At 41.1% G+C, this 17,619-nt stretch overlaps 3 protein-coding genes across 6 annotated transcripts; 2 read left to right on the top strand and 1 right to left on the bottom strand.

The window, feature by feature from the left end:
* Positions 1-644: 644 nt before the first annotated feature.
* On the top strand, positions 645-5,053 carry EMC7 (ER membrane protein complex subunit 7). Its single transcript, XM_022850349.2, has 4 exons — positions 645-827; positions 3,393-3,544; positions 3,928-4,089; positions 4,261-5,053. The coding sequence occupies exons 1-4, from the start codon at positions 722-724 to the stop codon at positions 4,549-4,551; spliced, it is 711 nt and encodes a 236-aa protein (XP_022706084.1). The 5' UTR covers positions 645-721; the 3' UTR covers positions 4,552-5,053.
* Positions 877-2,387, top strand: Lipt1 (Lipoyltransferase 1). Its single transcript, XM_022850348.2, has one exon. It carries the CDS (start codon positions 1,085-1,087, stop codon positions 2,123-2,125), a length of 1,041 nt encoding a protein of 346 aa, XP_022706083.1. The 5' UTR covers positions 877-1,084; the 3' UTR covers positions 2,126-2,387.
* A 1,217-nt stretch (positions 5,054-6,270) lies between the features above and the next one.
* Positions 6,271-13,725, bottom strand: LOC111270226 (acetylcholinesterase-1). Of its 4 annotated transcripts, none has more exons than XM_022850344.2 (7): positions 12,998-13,725; positions 9,583-10,466; positions 9,149-9,295; positions 8,644-8,834; positions 8,065-8,351; positions 7,425-7,590; positions 6,271-6,905 (listed from the first exon to the last, which is right to left on the bottom strand). In XM_022850344.2, exons 2-7 carry the CDS (start codon positions 10,454-10,456, stop codon positions 6,699-6,701), a joined length of 1,872 nt encoding a protein of 623 aa, XP_022706079.1. In that variant the 5' UTR covers positions 10,457-10,466; positions 12,998-13,725; the 3' UTR covers positions 6,271-6,698. The 4 variants fall into 4 exon arrangements, with proteins under 4 accessions (XP_022706079.1, XP_022706078.1, XP_022706081.1 ...); XM_022850343.2 differs by lacking the exon at positions 12,998-13,725 and adding an exon at positions 11,798-12,004; XM_022850346.2 differs by lacking the exon at positions 12,998-13,725 and adding an exon at positions 10,636-11,735.
* Positions 13,726-17,619: the final 3,894 nt, after the last annotated feature.

Raw genomic sequence — 17,619 nt, 5'->3', positions numbered from 1 at the left:
GGGAACACACATAAACCCCAACTTTGAATAAATGAACAAAATCCATTCTGATAAATTCAGCATACATAGTTAGCAGTCTTTGGGCTCTTTGTTTGCGTAGTTTTCTAGTGAATGGATAAAATACTACTAAAATGGATATCACCTGTAAGTGATTAGCAGAGTTTTTTTTTTTTTTGGGTATTTCAAGCAAAGTTTTGGCGCAGTCGTATTTCGCGCCAAAGATCCAAACTAACAGCAATGAAAGCCATTGTTCGAGTGAAGACACCAGAATCTATCATTTACATCTTACATGTGAATGTTTAAAGAAAGCATAGCTATCCGACAAAAAATACTAGACAGAAATACAGGGCCATTAATCTCTAACGAGTGAAGGTTCAACGTGAATTCTGCCATTCGGAGTCTATGGTATTTTTGGAAGTCTGGACCATTATAATTTCTCAGTAGTACAAGAAAAGTTGGAGCCCGTATAAGATCGCACTATTTTCACATTAATGGTGTGGTTGCCTCAGCTGTCATTTGTTTGTATAATTGATCCTCAATTAGCCTGTTAGTGATAAATCTTGTATTTGAAATTCATGGACAAACCCATTCGGAATGGGTCGATATATCCGTCGCGTGGAGTAGCTCGACCTGTTCCGTTCAGTAATAAAAAAAACCCTTACATACAAAACATTGCAAACGTTACAAAAAAATCCGCGGTTTTTGCTGAATTTTGACCGCAATGCGGCAATTTTCCGGTCTAGGAACTTTTTTGTTCTTCTGTTCGAGCCTGCTAGTAACCTGGGCAGATGATGTCGTTTTAGGAGATGCTGATTACACGATCGAAGGTGAGTTTTAAAATTTTTAAAGAACAGTGACCATCTGACAGGGATAGTTCCGTTTTATAACACTACTCTTGTACCCCTGAGGACGTGCGCGCTTTGCGAAGAATTGCTTATCTTCTACTCAAGATTTGGTCTTGTAAAGGGTTCTACTACGCGAACCGGGAAGCCACAACCGATTAGTGAATCTACGAAATGCCGTGGTTCACGTCCGCCTCAGGTCTTTAATCGTGCCGTGCTTATTTACATCCAAACGTAAAACGATGATTTTCCTTAGACGATTCCTGTGTAGTTCGGCGACAGCATTTCGGTCGGGAACTGTTCTTATCTCAAAATCATCTTGTATCTTTTCGAACCTTGCCTTAGAAACGTGGTTGTTCGAACGACTTAACTTTGCTGATTCGGAACGGGGCATTCTCCTTTTGTGGACCAATCAACCATGTGTCGTCATTGGACGCCATCAGAATCCGTGGCTAGAGGCCAACTTGAAGAGAATGAACGACCTCAAAATAGATATGGTGCGCCGAAATAGTGGGGGTGGGACTGTTTATCACGACCAAGGAAATCTCAACATATCGTTCATGGGACCTAAGGCCACGTACAATCGAAAACGGAACCTGAACTTGATTTGCGATGTTCTTCGGAAGAAATATAACATAAACGCGGATCCAAATGACAGGGACGATATTATTGTGGATGGCAAGTACAAGGTCTCTGGAACAGCATCGAAACTCGCGCACAAGAAGGCATATCACCATTGCACATTGCTAGTCAATGTCGACAAATCGGTTTTGAGTGAAGTTCTAAAGAACCCTTGGGAGCATCAGCTCGAAACCAAGTCAACGAGGAGCGTGCGCGCAGAAGTTCGAAACTTAAAAGATATCGCGTCACAAATCGAGCCGTTATCCTTAGCCAAAGACCTCGGCGAGCAGTTTTGTGCCGAACTTCAAACTAGTCTCAATTTGAAAGAGATTGAAATCACTGAGGAGGCGTTCCCAGGCATCACAAATATTACGAAACGACTTCAGGACTGGGAATGGACGTTCGGATGGACACCGAGATTTAAAATATCGACAGAGAAGCTCATTGTAACAGTATACCACGGTCGAATCGAGAATATTATCGAAATAGGGGCCAGATTCGAAGCCTCGTCATTGGGTCTCGTTAACATTGTATTGCGAGGGAGACGATTTACCGTCGAAGAAATATATACAGTACTTAACAAGCTGGAAAGCCAACGAAGTCGTTTGAGCACGTTGCAAGATGCTCTTATAGAGTGTGTCAACGTCGTATCTTATACATAACCAACAAAATTAGATTAGTACATATGCTTTTAGAACATATTAAAATTACTATTCAGCATTAGAATAACGTTTACCATAAGCAAAAATCCAAATGATCCTAGAACCGCGCTGATGCATAGCAGGTCTCCGTCTTTCACAATATTATCATTTTGTGCCCTTTATTGTGTTAGATGACCCCCGTTATCATTGCAGTAGTCCATCGTTATATGTATATTGCTCACGCAGGCAAATAAAAGTTAGGATTTTTTTTTACATGCGTATAGTTTTCTGGTGTTTTCTTATAATTAATTCTTGCTTGCATTCAGCTATATGTAGATGGCTTTTTAAACTATGTGTATATATATATATATATATAACGGACGCTGAAATTTTGGCAAGCGAAGATGAACAAACTGTTTGTCGAGAACGCGTAAAGGTTTCGTAGATCAGCTTTTGTCTCGAAATTTTATTACATTAGCGCGCAAATACATTCATGTATAAACTACAGCAGGAAAATGTGACCGATAGATATAACTAATTGGTAATCGCAAGCCATGAGCACGTCAAGCAGCATTGTCGAGGCTTGTCTTAGTAGGTGATTACGTTAGTTCGAAAATTGCAAACAACACAAGTAGCAGCGCTCAAGCCTGGTGAGGTCCTGGAAGATCTTCGATTTTGTCCTGCCTATAAATATGGTGCCAAGGTGAACGTAGTCGAAACGTTAAACGTATATATAGTACTTGATAGGATTTAAGCATTTATAAGTCAAGAAAATAGCCGTATGTTGAAACGTTTAGTTCGATGAGAGAATATAGTGCTGTCTAAAATGGGTATAAACAGACTGTAATATTTTCTGTAAATGGCTTAAAGCAAATATCTTTAAAATGCTGAAATATGTACATATTTAAACGCTTTAAGTTACGAACTGCGATTATTCTGTGTTGTTATTCTATGCGCTTATTCTGTGTGAAGCCATATTATATGTTGCTAAAAATATAGGAACGACGCAGATATTTTCCAGTTGAACCTTTTGAGAGAGAGCTGAATGAAAAATGAGCGAATTTTGTCAGGCTACCTTTGATAACAGGATTATCATTCGACGATATTATCTGAGATCGGCCTCATTAACTGAGATTAATCATAGAACAATTAAGACCAGTATATTGCTAAAACTATGTACCAGTACAAAAATTATGAGTTGCACAAATAGAATAAAGAGAGCAATTTCAGCAGTATATTACAATATCATTTTTTATTTTTTCATCATCGATGTTTTTAACGTCCACAGGTAAATTAATTATTCCGGCAAACCAGGAGAACTTCACAGATATTATCGAAGAAACGCAGATTCTGATCGATGGCGGATCTCACATTGGCTTCCTGAAGGAAGACTACACCTTCGAAATTAAGAACGTCGCTGCCGGTTCATATCTTATCCAGGTAAGTTTGCATACCGTTTTTCTAAACTAATTGAGTCCGATTAAATCCTTTGTAAAGACGAAATTCGAAAGATATCTCCAATAATCGCCAGACTTTACAAAATGCATATACTTCTCTGTGTGATGATAATGTTTCCGCTTAATTTTTGAATTAATGTGATACATAAAAATTAAAAAAATTGAATAAATTTAAATATAGTACCAGATCAGAATCCATAAAAATAATAATTTCTTATTTAATTATAATCGTATTGTCCATATGCGGATTATTATGGTAAGAGGTTTCAGATGTTTTCAAAAGGATAATTAATAGTAATCAATATTGCCATGATGTCACAGCGGTGGTTTCAGTAACAAAGAGACATATCTAATGTCTTCTTACAGATTGCGCACCCACTAATTAGTTTTGAGTCGGTCCGTGTCGATATTTCGTCAAAAGGCTCGAAACGCGCCAGGCGCGTTAACAACCTCCAGCCTAACCTAAATCATCAGTTGCAATACCCAGTAAAGATTCGTCCTACAGGCACGCATAACTATTTCCATCAGGTAACATCTTCTTTGAAATTGCGTTGTTTTTTTTTGTACTCTTTCACTGTGTGCTTCCGACATATCCCTGGCGAGATGGTCGTCAAGTTTGCTTATAAATAATTAATGGCTTTAGTTTAACAAGCACCGTCGAGTTTCATTTTACTTTTGCTTCTTCCCGGTTGCTTTCAGCGAGAAACATGGCGTATCACGGACTTCCTTCTGAATCCAATGGTTCTAACAATGGTGTTACCTGTTCTATTAATTATGATCCTACCGAAGCTTATGAGCGCTGAAGATATGGCGCAAACGCAGAGGGAGGTTCAGCAGATGCAAAATGCAGCAAGAATGCCGGATATGCCTGAACTAAGTGAACTAGCTACGAAATATCTTGGAGGTCAGCAATCGCGCAGTAGCCAGCAAAGTCGAGGACAGGGTAGTGGTCAAGGATCATCTGCGGGAAGCGGCAAAAAGAAAAATTAGTTCTCCCATGTGAATTTCCTACTCACGGTCATTCCACAACCTCAAACTTGATGATGGTTCACCAGTTGCCTCTCAGATTGTTGCCTGGAACTAAGGGCCAATCCTCTTTACCTGTGGAAAGGATGTGTTTTTGCTGGCAGCAAAAACCGAATGACAGATGCTATTTTTTTAAAGAAATGTCCAACAAGGCAAATTTATCTGGACCGGAAAGCTGACCTGTATGTAAGATATATTACATTCGAATGGCCCATTAACATGTCACACCTTGGAGTGGCCTTACGAGGTATGTGTGCATGGGTGAATTTATTTATATGCGTGAATAGATAGGAATCAAATATTGAAGAAAAAACTATTAAAATTTGCCATTTCTTTTATGTGTGTAACTACAATAGTGTGATTTTATCGAGTAATTGACTGGATGAATAATATAAGCGATACTATGCCGTGTTAAGGTTTAGTTTGATATTTAATAAAACAAATGTAAAATGCGATTATATATAAATTTTTTTCTTTTTAATCGAAATATGTTCCACTACAACTTTTAGCCGTTCGTATGGTAACTCATCTTTGCTGCTGTTTCGAATGTCTGGGGCACAAAGAGTTGTGAAATCTCAATGGTTGATTTGGATATAACGTTGAAATTTAAACAATTTTGCTACGACGATGTTAGAAAAGTGCTCTTTCGGGGGAGCAATATCGGGTGAATATGGTGACAGAAGGCCTGACAGAAGGTGACAGAATGAATAACAGAAGGCCTTCAACTATATTTTCTGCATCTTGATTCTTACGGTGTGAAGTCGAGGATGTCGTACAACGAAAGTAAATTACCTTTGTTCACCAATTTTCGTTGTTTAATGCGGAGTTCTTTTCTTCTTTAAGTGTTCAAAATCCATAGTCGGCAAATTAGGAATTATGTAGCTCCTGCTCTATACGAGAGAGCGACCATAAGCTATTGCAGCTGTATAGCTGTTCTAGGGTAATGTTTCGTTCAGTCCAGTATCATCAACTCATTGCTGTAACAATTTACGAATACCGCAGACAATTAATTTTTTAGCCACAGTTGTAATCTGAGGCAAGAGTGGGTCATTGTCGAGAACAAGGGGAGTCAAGCGTCTCCGCTTCTCTATTTTTGATCCCTTATAAATTGTCCCTTTTTTTTTTTAATTTAAATAATCTACTGAAGTAAACAAGTATGTTTTTTTTTTTCAACATTCCCCATATGTGGATTCTACCACCCATGCGCTTTGAAATCGATCGGTTTCCGCCGCAGTTGTCAACATCTTGTTATTCATCTTTACACGGGATCCTTTGCGAGACTCATTTTCGAATCATAAATTTCTTTCCTGGAATTTTTAAAACCAATAGTTTGCGCTGGTTTCAATAGTAGATTTCTCACTGATTACAATAACCATACGACGTACAGTTTCTGCCTTCGTAAACTCAAGGCGGAGTTGATATTCGTAAAGCATGTTCGGTAGCTTGCTGTAAGCTCGCGCACTGCAAACTTGAATAATAATAGCCGAGCGAACTGTCTGAGAAAATTCTAAAAAATGTTAGTGCATCGCGAAAGCTTGAGTTGCACCGTCTCACATTTCGTACCGAATGACATATATACTCACAGAAGTATACACATTACAATTTATTTTTACCCTGCCACACACTGCGTGTATATGTAGTATGTACCTATATACATCTTATGTGACGTATAAAGAAAAGACATTTATTTACTCGGATTTTTTTATTTCCTTGGTCTGGCTTTTTTTGACTGTATAATCTCATCAGCAGAATAATAAATAAGAATTTGGGAAGACTGTTTCCAAGAATAATGGTTAGCTTGGACCTTTTTCGAGGTAAAGTTCTTGACCAGGTAAGTGGTGGCCTTTGGATTTATTTGTCCACAATATTAGTGAAGATATTTTTTTTGTTTTCGAGGTTCGTTAAACCTGCGTTATGTCCGTCTTCTTGAAAGTGTCGTTTTTTGCGGAATCCATTGAAGTACAGTTTTCTACATCGATGACACATGGCTATTATGGATCCAAGTCTCGAGCGGACGAACAAGAAAGGGTCGTCCATAAATTTACATAGAATTTGGGACCCTTTTATAATCGTAAAGTTGGCACTAAGTATGGTTTATGTTTACATGAAATTCATTTTTTTTTCTGGTTATTTCTGTGAAGTCGTTGGCGCAGCTGATGCACGATCTCTCGAAACGTACTCCGTCCAATCTTCTCTTCAAGTCGTTCATTTTGTGAAGCAAGAGTCTTCTCAAAGGAAATATCTGGCTCCACCATTTGAACAGGAGAAATTTGTGCAGCAGAGACTGTCTTATTGGGACGATTCGTTGATGTCGGCATCTATAATATACGTATTGGATTATAATTTGTTCGAATTATAGGCACAATTCAAATAAAGATCTTACTGATACAAGCCATCAAGGAAAAAATCATTATATTTTATCCAAATGGACATTTCGTTCAATTCAAGAGTTCTAAGCCTTCTCTGATATTTCGCTTACAAAAGCTTTTCTAGGCTGGATCTGGCAGAAAAATGACATATATTTTGGGTTAAAACGTGCAGTTCGCGATTGAAGAACTGCACCTCTATACATTTATATTTTTTTCGCAAATCTACTAAAAATGTAAATAATTTATACGAAATTGAATTGTCTATTACAGGCTAAAACGACTCTTTTTTCATGCTTTGCACATCATTACTAAAATGCAAGGCAATTTGTTCTAATGATGGAATATTCAATTGCGTCCATAAAGCTCAATAACTAAACGCATAATATTGTTGTTGGTGAATTCATAACGGAGCAATCACCGTTTCCGCTACAATATTTGCTATGTATTAAGACATTTTTTTTAGCAAACCTTGATATAGGGCTTCCAGAGTTGACAGGCCTGATTGCGGACTGGTCCTTGTCCGATGAAGGTGTAAGTTGTCACTGGGGCGCTAGTGTGAAATGATTTTGGGTTGATATTTAGGTACGTCTGATTGTATTGCGCGTACTCAGGCCATTTTGAGCTGTCGAATTCGCTATAGAACGTTGTCGGAATAGGAGTTATCATTAGGTAAGATTTTTTTATTCTGAATCTGTTTATTACGTTTTATATGTCTGTAAGCCGTGAGTTTTTACTCTCCTATGTGTATAGTTTTATAGTTGGGTAAAGCTTTTACTGTAAAGTTCATAATAGAACTAGGGCTCATCATTAAAACGCACGAGTTTTTCTTGGATATTGAATAATAATTCACGTAACGTAAGCTCCATAAATAAACTTACTACGAGTCTACTGGACAGTTTACTTGTAAAATGTATAGTACTTTGTTTCAACAATCCTTCATACCGCAAATCTTCGCTATAAAATTCTAAGGAGTACTCGAAATAACTTTGCTATTAGAGTGAGGGTAGAAATAAAAAAACATTCACGCTTTTTAAAGCAGGAAACCTAAAACGAATTATATGTGCTTTAACAAACGGTCCCTTATTGTGGAGTTACGCGCCCGTCTCACCCGAATTTGATGAAATGAGTCCACATCTTCATCATTCTAGCGCTAAGACGAAGTTCCTCAATGCTTGGAGAGAATGCCAAATCACCATGAAAAAGCGCTCCCATCACAAAAAGAAATTCGTCAAAGTGGACTGCTCCCAGCCACGGGTCCCACCAGGAGAAAGAAGGTCGATGATCAAAGTGATACATGTAGACATGACGACCGTGGCGACTCAATATGTCTGCGAAATAGTTTGTCGGACATTGGAACACGAAATCGCCAAACGCTAAACAGGCCGCTTGCAAAGCCTGAAAAGCCGAAGTGCGATATCCGTCATAAAGCAACGTTTTCCTTTAACGGAACAATCGCTTTCTAGCTTCTATTCTAAAGTACGCTAGATGATGTTAAAAAGGGACTAGATAGACGTAAAAAAATGCGCTGAGTCAATCAACATTTTATCGTTTTTTTTTTCGATTGAAGCGTACGAGAAGCAAAAAACTTTGCAACAAGACACTAAGTCAATTAGGTCTTTTATCGTTCAGCTACGGCCTATAACCACAGCACCTTTAGTAATAACGTTAGAAAAACAAGTGTTCTTACCTGCACGCTGGTTCGAACTCCCTTAAAGTAGTAGTCGCTGATTTCTTTAGGAACCGTATGAAGTGAGAACCGCAGGAGCACGTTCAGGTAAAGATGAACCTCGTCAGGACTTATAGAGTTCACGGACTGCTTTTCAAGAATCCGTCTCAGAAAGAAGTGGATAAAAGATCCGCCTTCATTTTGATTTGTGCCTAGGGAATATATTCAGTATTTATTAGTAGGTAATGTATAAGAAGCATAGAAAACAAGATTGCCAAATCAGTTTCGGACAATGACGTATACCGCCAACGTATATCATGGGCATCCACATGTTCCTACGCAGTATTTGATGTATATCTATTGGCATTGACCTAGGGCTTCGGACAATTAAGACATTTGTCAAGTTGGGTCGCCTATGGTATTTTTATATAGCTGAATCCCTTTAACAACGAGCGACGAACAATTCTAATTGCGTCAATAGCAACTACCAATAGATACCGTATACGAATATTGAAAATTATCTTACCCATAAGAACATCTACCGGTTCCATATCTCCCAGTTCTATTGCTTCGCGTGGCTCAAGTGGCAGAAATTCGTTACCCCAAGTGGGATAGAAGTTGCTGCCGGGAATTCCACTACCCATACGACGAGTCGCTTCCAAAAGTGTGCGACCTAACGTTGTGATATATTTCAAGCGTCAGTTACCACAGAAATCCTTTCGTATCGAATGTAGTCTAGTAAATACAATTGTCAATGTACTTATCTCACATTCGACCAGTATAGAGAACCGTTCTTGCAGAATATGGAGGGCGCACGGAAAACTCCATAACGGTGAGGTGTACCAATATCTAAACCGTAACCTAAACTCTAGACGTAAATAAATAGGAACACTCTATCTATACGGTATGACAGTATGACTTTAACTTTTAATTGCAAGCCAAAGCTAGTAATAAACGTACCTTCACTCCACTTGAAACACTGCGCAATGTCTTCTTTCTTACGGGACTCTTTTTTCGAGACCGAACAGTTGAGTTCGCGCGCCATTACTTCCAACCATTTGATGGTTTGCACGGAACTCTCATAGCGCCGTACGTACGGTGAGCCGCTCTGCATGATTGCTCGTCGAAAGAGTCCTCGTGACAACGGGCTGACCATATGCAGACCAGTGGAAATTGAACCGGAGCCCTGCCCCATCAAAGTAACCTTTTTCGCATCGCCACCGAAGCTAGCAATGTTACGTCGAACCCATTTCAGCACAAGGAGCTGATCGAACATCGCCTGATTGCCAGGTGAATCTGGGGTACCCAAATCGAGAAATCCAAACACGCCTAGCCGATAATTGGGTACTACCACCACGACATCGCCCAGGGCCGATAGAAACGATCCGTTGTAAAACGAATACGAATTTCCACCGCTCGAAAAGCCTCCTCCGTGCAAGATAACAACGACAGGCTTTTTGTTTTGGGCGTCATAACAGGCTTTCTTCTTGCACACGCTTGGTGTCCACACGTTCAAGTACAGGCAATCTTCAGTCGAGTTAACCCCACTGATCTGCACGCGATCCGTGTAGTACTGGTCGTCCTGCAAACATGGGAACGCTAGCGATTCTGCAACATAAATCCCATCCCAAACTCCGTACGGTTGGGGTTTAGCAAAGCGGAGATCACCCACAGGAGGCTGCGCAAACGGCACTCCGAGGAAGCTGTATAATGTGCGGTTGAACACGCTCGCCTTCGTGCCTTGTAAGTAGCCTGACGAGGTTTTGACGATAACCTCTGACGCTGAAATAGCCCGCGCTGCGGCTATTACTGCGATCTTGAAGAACAATCTCATTCTGTCACACCTGCGTGCCGGAGACATACCGCATAGCAATGGAGTATAAATGATGGAACCGCACCGGCTAAATATGCTATACAAATACATTAGAATCAAAAACAAGGACAAGCAAGAGAGTCACTCACAAGCTTACATATCAACACAACGAGAATACAAGCACAGAAGCATGCACATACTTATCCACCCAAGGTAGGTACGCTACACTAGAAAACTTTCCACTGTCACTTTCTGCGCCAGAACAACCAGGGATTCGCGACTGTTGGGTGTTACGGCCGCAGTTAACAACCTTCGTGTGACGGTTGCGTCCCGTTGTTCCGCCATAGTGCACTAATGGCGTAGTGCTATTATTAGTGTAATGACGATCGGACAGTTTCTCCGTCTTTGTCCTATGGCCGGGGTCGTTCAGCCGATGACAACTTCATGCGCCGCGAATGTCTCTGGCCACCCGTATGCTTTCGCTAGTGGTCCGTGACAGAAAATAGAAAAGGCTATAGAAGTGGGAACAAAAACGGCAGCATCAGTGGCAAGCGCTGAAGATGATGGCAGGGTACATCTTTGTCGTCGCCTCTTCAACGGCAGTCCAACTTGTGCACTCTTACCAATCAAATACTGAGTTGACAAACAAGAATGAGAGAAATTGAATAACAGGCCTCTTTTGCATTGGCTTCTGTCTTTTGCCCCAGATAGAAGCGATTTCTGCCAATGACAATACCTCTGACATTAACAAAACAGATGACGGGCGCAATGACGGTTGACATTCAGCGCCTTGCTCGATTTTGAAATTCTTTATCGGATTGCCTTTGCATATGAGGGCAATAGGTTCATTGGCATTAGCCGCTTAATGTCTTGCTTCGGGGCTTTGATGATGACTTTTCGAAGATCCGAAAACAGTTGTTGTCGGACGGGGCATGGTTCACAGCGGCGGCACTTCACCTTGTGTCAGGGATCCCAGCGTCTGTGTGCCCATGATAAGGTCGGTGTCGTTAAGTGTGTGTGCTTCTGTATTTCTGTGGATGTTCATTAGAGAGACTAATATGTCTACACAGTGAGAAGGCGATATTGGATCGTCACAAACACGTAGTTGACTCCGTGTCGACTCGATGACAAAATTCGTATGACAGGCATTTAGCTCTTTACTGCTGTTATTACAGTGTATCACTGGTGTCGCTGTTGTCTATCCGCGCGGGTCTCAATAATGCGGGAATGGCATGTAATATCCGTGTGAATGATCTTTCAAATTGAAAGAAAAGAGCCATTTTAGTTGAACATAGCCTTTTAAAGCGAGAAGATTTTTTTAGAAAAAGTCAAAAGCAATATTCATGTTACTTTTCACGTTACATCATTGTAGGAGACGATTTCGTGCAGCTGACCGGTTACACGTTAGATTAGTCATCAGATTCCCTTTTTGTGACAGGGAGCGTCCTGTGGCTATTATTAGTGCACAAATGTCGTTTCCTCGATTGAACGGCTCGCAGAGTTCAGATTTACAGGGCAGCTGAAACGATACTATGGTTAGCAACAGGATTTCCATGCATTTTCGAACAGTTCGTAGAAAAATTTCGACTGCATGCAGTATTTTTGCAAAATACAACTTGTATCAACTCAAAGTATCGTATCAAATACGCGAAAATTATTTGGCTTGACAACATGGTAATGAGAAGATAAAATCCATCGCATAACGATTTTAGTGCGTTTGATTATTCCAATCTGGATGTATTAGAAGTCATTAGATGAGATCGAAATTTTCATACGAAGTCATATTGAAAATTTCCAACGCCGACATACTATCTTATTCGTCACATTATGCTGGGAGAAATTTTCATTGGCCTATGCTTTCCCAATACTCATCTCTCAGAACAATCGTTTGTCATACCTTTGGTGATTCACCTCAACTACTAAAGTTGAAAGTTTAGTATAAGTTAATTTTATTGTGATAATGTAAATTTTACCGAATATCAATGGCGCTACACGCATCTCAGTTATTTAACAGCGAGCCTTCTCAGCTAAATCTAAACATATAGAACTTTTTAAAGAGGTAAAAAGTTAGTGAATATTACTGTCCCTCTCCCCTTTCCCCCCGTATAAACAATTAGCTACCCTGCAAAGAAGTGCGTCTATTTTCCTCGTCCTTACATACTATCCGTACCAAGAATTGCTAAGAGGGATTTACGTTTTACAATAGCATTGAACTCCGACGACTTTCCAAAGCCAGCTTATCGAATCAAGAGGTATTAGCAGCCGAGGGAGATTTCGGTTAACGGAATGAATATGTACTTGATGAACGGAGAGGTATTCGTTCATAAATCGTAAAACTGAGGATGGCTCGACAAATTGCCACTGCCGACAATCAGCGTTACAAGCAGTAGCAACACCACTATGATGATTTGCAGCACAAGAACAGAAGTCGTTTACCAGTTGATAGGAGCACAAAGGTGGACTCTTCGCTTAAGCGCACAAGCACCAACAACGAATTTAGAAATACACTTAGATTAGATTACCATGCAAGACACAACATGATCTTGTCTTGTCTTGCCTTGCCTTGCTGAAGACCACTGACTGGTGGGGTTGCTAAGCTGGATGTTTTCAATAGCTGTGCAGGGTCTCTCCTAAGTTTTTGGTCGCAGCTGCTATTGCTGCTGCGCGGCGATACTACTGCAATAAAAACTACACTACTACGCGAACATTGGGTCCCGAGCTAGCCCGATGGACCGCGACGGGAAATACACACGCACACAAAAAGCCGAATACCGCATGGGATTAGAATAGGATAAACGCCGAGAACGTCCGTTGTCCCCGCTGTTACAACTTGGAGTCGACCCACAACTACCATCACTAGCAGATGGGAGAGATGTGGAGCAAACGCATCCCAAAACGTGGCGGAATCTACGGTGCCTGCCGAGTTTCGCTACCTGCTATTACTGCTGCAGTCGCTGCAACAACGGCGGTAGCAAGAGGCTCTGCAATCGCACCCGATCAACCAGACACGTTCCTTTCGGCAGCGTCTCTTTTCCGATCCTGCTCCTGATCATGCTGCTATAATTTCTACTGCGCTCTGCCGTCAGTGGGGTCAGCATAAGCCCGAAATGTGGGTTACGTGCTGTTCGTTAATAACGCGAAGCGGCAGCAGCAGCAACACACGGCGGCTACGTTGCGGGCAGCGGAAGCTGGCGCGCATTCATCGCACTCGTAGTGATAGCGCTCGCCTTCGTAACACTACCCGTTATAGTAATAGCATCGGGAACAACAACGAAAAAACCAACAGCATCGTCGACAGCGACGCACAGGTTGCCTCGAGCAGCCAAGTCGCGACAGCGGCGATGGCGGTCCAGTCGCCGGCAAAGACAACGCTTGCAATCTTTTCTAGCAGAAGCAACGCCAGTGCCCTTACCGCGGTTAGCACCAACATCAATACGATCATTAGTGTGGTGACCAATTCATTGGCCTTTTCCATTCGGCTCGATTCTTTCGTCATTTCTTTCTGTTGACTCTTGGTTGACTGACTAACCACTGGTCAACGACGTAGGGAGCGGGGAACAGCGCCTCTGTAGCAGTCGATCTTGCTCGTGGTCGTAATCGTTTTTCTTTCTTTTTTCTTCTTGGCTTTTTCGTTCTGCAATAGTTTCTGTCTGGGCTATGGGCGCGCGCCGCGACCGGCCACAGTTTGCGTTGGCTCGGGCCCTTCTGCAGGTAACTAGCATTTTGTGGTAGCTTCGGAACCCAAATACCGAGACGAGATTATTGGTTTGGGTCGTCCATCCGCAATGAATGAGCTACCGGATACATAGAACAGGACGTTGCGTCTCACGTGTTCAAGCACAAGCGCACAGAGAAGCTATTGGGTTAATTACAAACGGACGGGCAGACGGCACACTTATTAACGTAAGATCAGTCATTATGACCCAACTCTCGCCTGTTCTTTTTGGCTTGAATTTTTTTTGGCGATTGGCGAAGAAGTGCCCCTCGTTGCCGCTCTTACAGCAACCCTCGTCATAACCAAATAATCAACGCTTCGTACACTTAATGTACGCGATCAAGGTAATATAGTCAGTATCGATAATTAAAATACCATGGTCTAGATTAAGAACCCTTCCTTGATTATTAAAGTATCGTATTGCTATATTAACACACGTCCACGTGGATTTTACACTGTCTATAGGTCATTTGTGCCAGTTTTGAGCTAGAAGGGATCAGGCCTCGTCACACAGCTCTGCAAAGCCACAGACGAGTTGCGATCGGTAACATTGTAAAACTATCGAGGCTAACGTTACATTCCTAACTGCCTAAAGAAACTTGTAAGTAAAGTGACAACATTACCCTCTTCCGAATAGACCTACCACTTACCTGGCTGTACTTTCGCTTATCATGCTGAGCAGAGTTTTGCAAGTACAGAGTTCGTCTTTTGGAGTTATATATTTACGTAAGTTCATAGAAATCCAAGTTTGTATCCGTGTGAACCAGTCACATATTGTAACTTTCACTATGGCTCGCAATGGAGTAGCAAATAAACTTGGTAGCGGTACGGTCGAAACCGCGTCTGTTCTCTTGCCATAATGGACGTCGTAGATTAGAATCGTTATTAGCTAGTAAAAGAATTATTAATCCAATTCTTTGGGCCTTCGCATGCAGTTCAGGTAGCTGAGACATGTGTGGGTGAGCAAAATACTACGGAGATCGCATGTTTGGCAAAAGAGACAATAATTTCATAAAATATATTGGCTAACATTAAATTGAGCAATTTAAATATGCGTCAGTGCTGCACATCTGCACAGTCAGCTGTGCTTTTTTTTATGAACTGTTACTGAACCTCTTTTATAAACTGTTACATATTGACAAATATTATCTGTGAACGAAAATTCTTATTTTTCTGTTCTCTAATATTATTGGTCAATCTGACTCTTCAGGCCAATTGGCGGTAAGAGTTGTGCGATTATCCTATGTAGAAGCTTCTTTCCAACATACATATCTGGTCAACTCGACTATTACTAGAAACGAGCTAAATGTAGAGGAACTAACGTCCAATGGGCAGAGCTTTATGGCATAAAACCTATGAAGATTATACCATTCTCGGTATTCTGTAATCATTGATTAAGTACAGTATAATATATATACATATACGATTTGCGACGCCGTAATAAATACTAGGCTTCGTAACAACTTTTTTTGTAAATGATCCTGATTGATATGACTCCTTTAGTTCTAGTCTATGATGAAAATGCATGATCCTCAAGAGCCTATGTCCACTGCATTGCATTGAATATTTAGCCATGTTTATGATGAGGTATTCGTGATGAGACATCTCGGCGCTAGCTAAACAGCTGTCATACAAATCTAAGCTACTAAAAAGGGAAGCTAAATAATTTTAGTACTTCGGCAATGGCTATTATGTTTTTGTCCAAATGCATTTATGATCTTCTGCAAACAGAAAATTAGGTACTCTTTATCACAATGTCTTTCTGACGCGAGTTTAACAATTCCACAAATATCATCGAAATCTGTTATATTTAAAGGCGCGGTTCGTCACCTTCCGCAAGCCTGCCTGACTCGTTAACGCCAATATGCAACGCATGCCTTCACGTGTGACATTATCATGCGAAGACCATCCTATCAACACTGTGATGACATTCGTTTAGTATGAGTGGATAGTTTCAAATGATTCTATGGAAAGAGTATTTATTTTGTAGTCACATCAGCCTAATCAATCTGCTACTTGCCTTTGCATGGAAGAAAAGTGTTCATTAAGATGTTGTTTCGATAAATTAGTTGCCTCATATCAGCGCTCGGGTCTGTGTGACGTGTGTAAAATTATTTCTGGTTCCAATTTAACGTAATTTCATTTTCCATTGAGTTTTTTGTGTTAGCTTGTGACATTTTGCTCAATAGTAGCATATCCAGCGTACATCTTTTTCTTCGCAAAAACTTCCGCAGCTGGCCATCGAGGGATCTAAAGTAAAACGACACAACCGACATACTCTAGCCAGAGATAGCTAAAATAAGCTTACATATGGCAGGATACACCTGGTATACAGTATGATACCATATGAAGCGTTATGCATAAGGCTTGCCGTGACCATGCCACATGTGGAATATAAGTACGCATAATAGGAAGATTGCTAACACTCATCGAATCCGTATACTACCCGGTCGTATCAGTTGGTACGTAATGACATTAAAAATCAACACCATTGTTTTTCACACAGAAGAGACAACTGGCGTCGATCTCCTTCGACGAAGCGTGTCTTGGCCAGGTCAAGAACTATCTAATATTCACAAACACCCATTGTGATGACTGCATCACGAATGCTGATTCGTGTCGAGTCTCGGAATTAGGAGTGATGATTGACTAATACAATACGTGTATGTAAAGTGCGCAACTAGTGAATCGTGATGCTGATCGACGGCTCCCCTCCACGAATACGAGCGTCATCGTCTTTTACGCGTATGCTTTTACTTCGCCGGCGTTCGTTTGCCGCATTTGTGTGACGACAGTAGTGTACGTTTGTCATTGTTCGTTTCTTTCGGAGCCGCCGCCGCCGCCGCCGCCGCCGCCGCCCCTGCTAGCGATGTCTACTTAACCGCTTACACTCGATCATATCCTTCTCACGTCATTTTGTCGATGACGGCAACCGAATCGTCTGCCGATAGTTTCCTTTTGCTCGCGATTTGACGACATTACGATATAGATGGGCCGGTAACAGCAGCAGTAGCACCACCCGTTTTCTGCTGCTCAGCTCCAAAGGGAGAAATGGAAGAAGAACTGATAAAGTGACGACACGCATCCTTTCGGCTATCTCGTTGTAGCTGCCAGGCCAGCGCAACGGCAGACTGTCACGCAAGACATTGTCTGCTGATTGTGGTTGTCGACGAGCATATTTCTAGTAGTGGTTTGTAAAGGATGTTCATTTTGGATGAAATATTACGCATACACTATCTACATAACTGGTGAACTTGTTAACTGTGGTACTTCATGCAGTTACATTAAAAGATACGCGGATTTATATGTATATACACGAACTTCATTAGAACGATTGCTATATAACGATGGTGGTTTGTTCGGGTCAACATCGTATTGAAAAAAAGGATGAAATCTCCATTGTTCGGATTGAATGTAAAATATAATTTCTGATGGTCTGATAGGGAGGAGGACGCGGGAACTGTTCGAG

This window comes from Varroa jacobsoni, unplaced genomic scaffold (assembly GCF_002532875.2).
Source record: "Varroa jacobsoni isolate VJ856 unplaced genomic scaffold, vjacob_1.0 scaffold_1457, whole genome shotgun sequence".
NCBI classification, from domain to species: Eukaryota; Metazoa; Arthropoda; class Arachnida; order Mesostigmata; family Varroidae; genus Varroa; species Varroa jacobsoni.
The sequence above is the reverse complement of the archived record's forward strand: the minus strand, read 5'-3'. Positions and strand labels throughout refer to the sequence as shown.

Coding starts and splice junctions, on each gene's coding strand:
- EMC7 (XM_022850349.2), top strand. CDS start 722: ATGCGGCAATTTTCCGGTCTAGGAACTTTTTTGTTCTTCTGTTCGAGC. Junction 828..3,392: donor TGCTGATTACACGATCGAAG/GTGAGTTTTAAA, acceptor TAACGTCCACAG/GTAAATTAATTATTCCGGCA. Junction 4,090..4,260: donor CGCATAACTATTTCCATCAG/GTAACATCTTCT, acceptor GGTTGCTTTCAG/CGAGAAACATGGCGTATCAC.
- Lipt1 (XM_022850348.2), top strand. CDS start 1,085: ATGATTTTCCTTAGACGATTCCTGTGTAGTTCGGCGACAGCATTTCGG.
- LOC111270226 (XM_022850345.2), bottom strand. CDS start 10,546: ATGTATTTGTATAGCATATTTAGCCGGTGCGGTTCCATCATTTATACT. Junction 9,296..9,582: donor GTGTTTCAAGTGGAGTGAAG/GTACGTTTATTA, acceptor TCACAACGTTAG/GTCGCACACTTTTGGAAGCG. Junction 8,352..8,643: donor GAGTTCGAACCAGCGTGCAG/GTAAGAACACTT, acceptor TCGGCTTTTCAG/GCTTTGCAAGCGGCCTGTTT.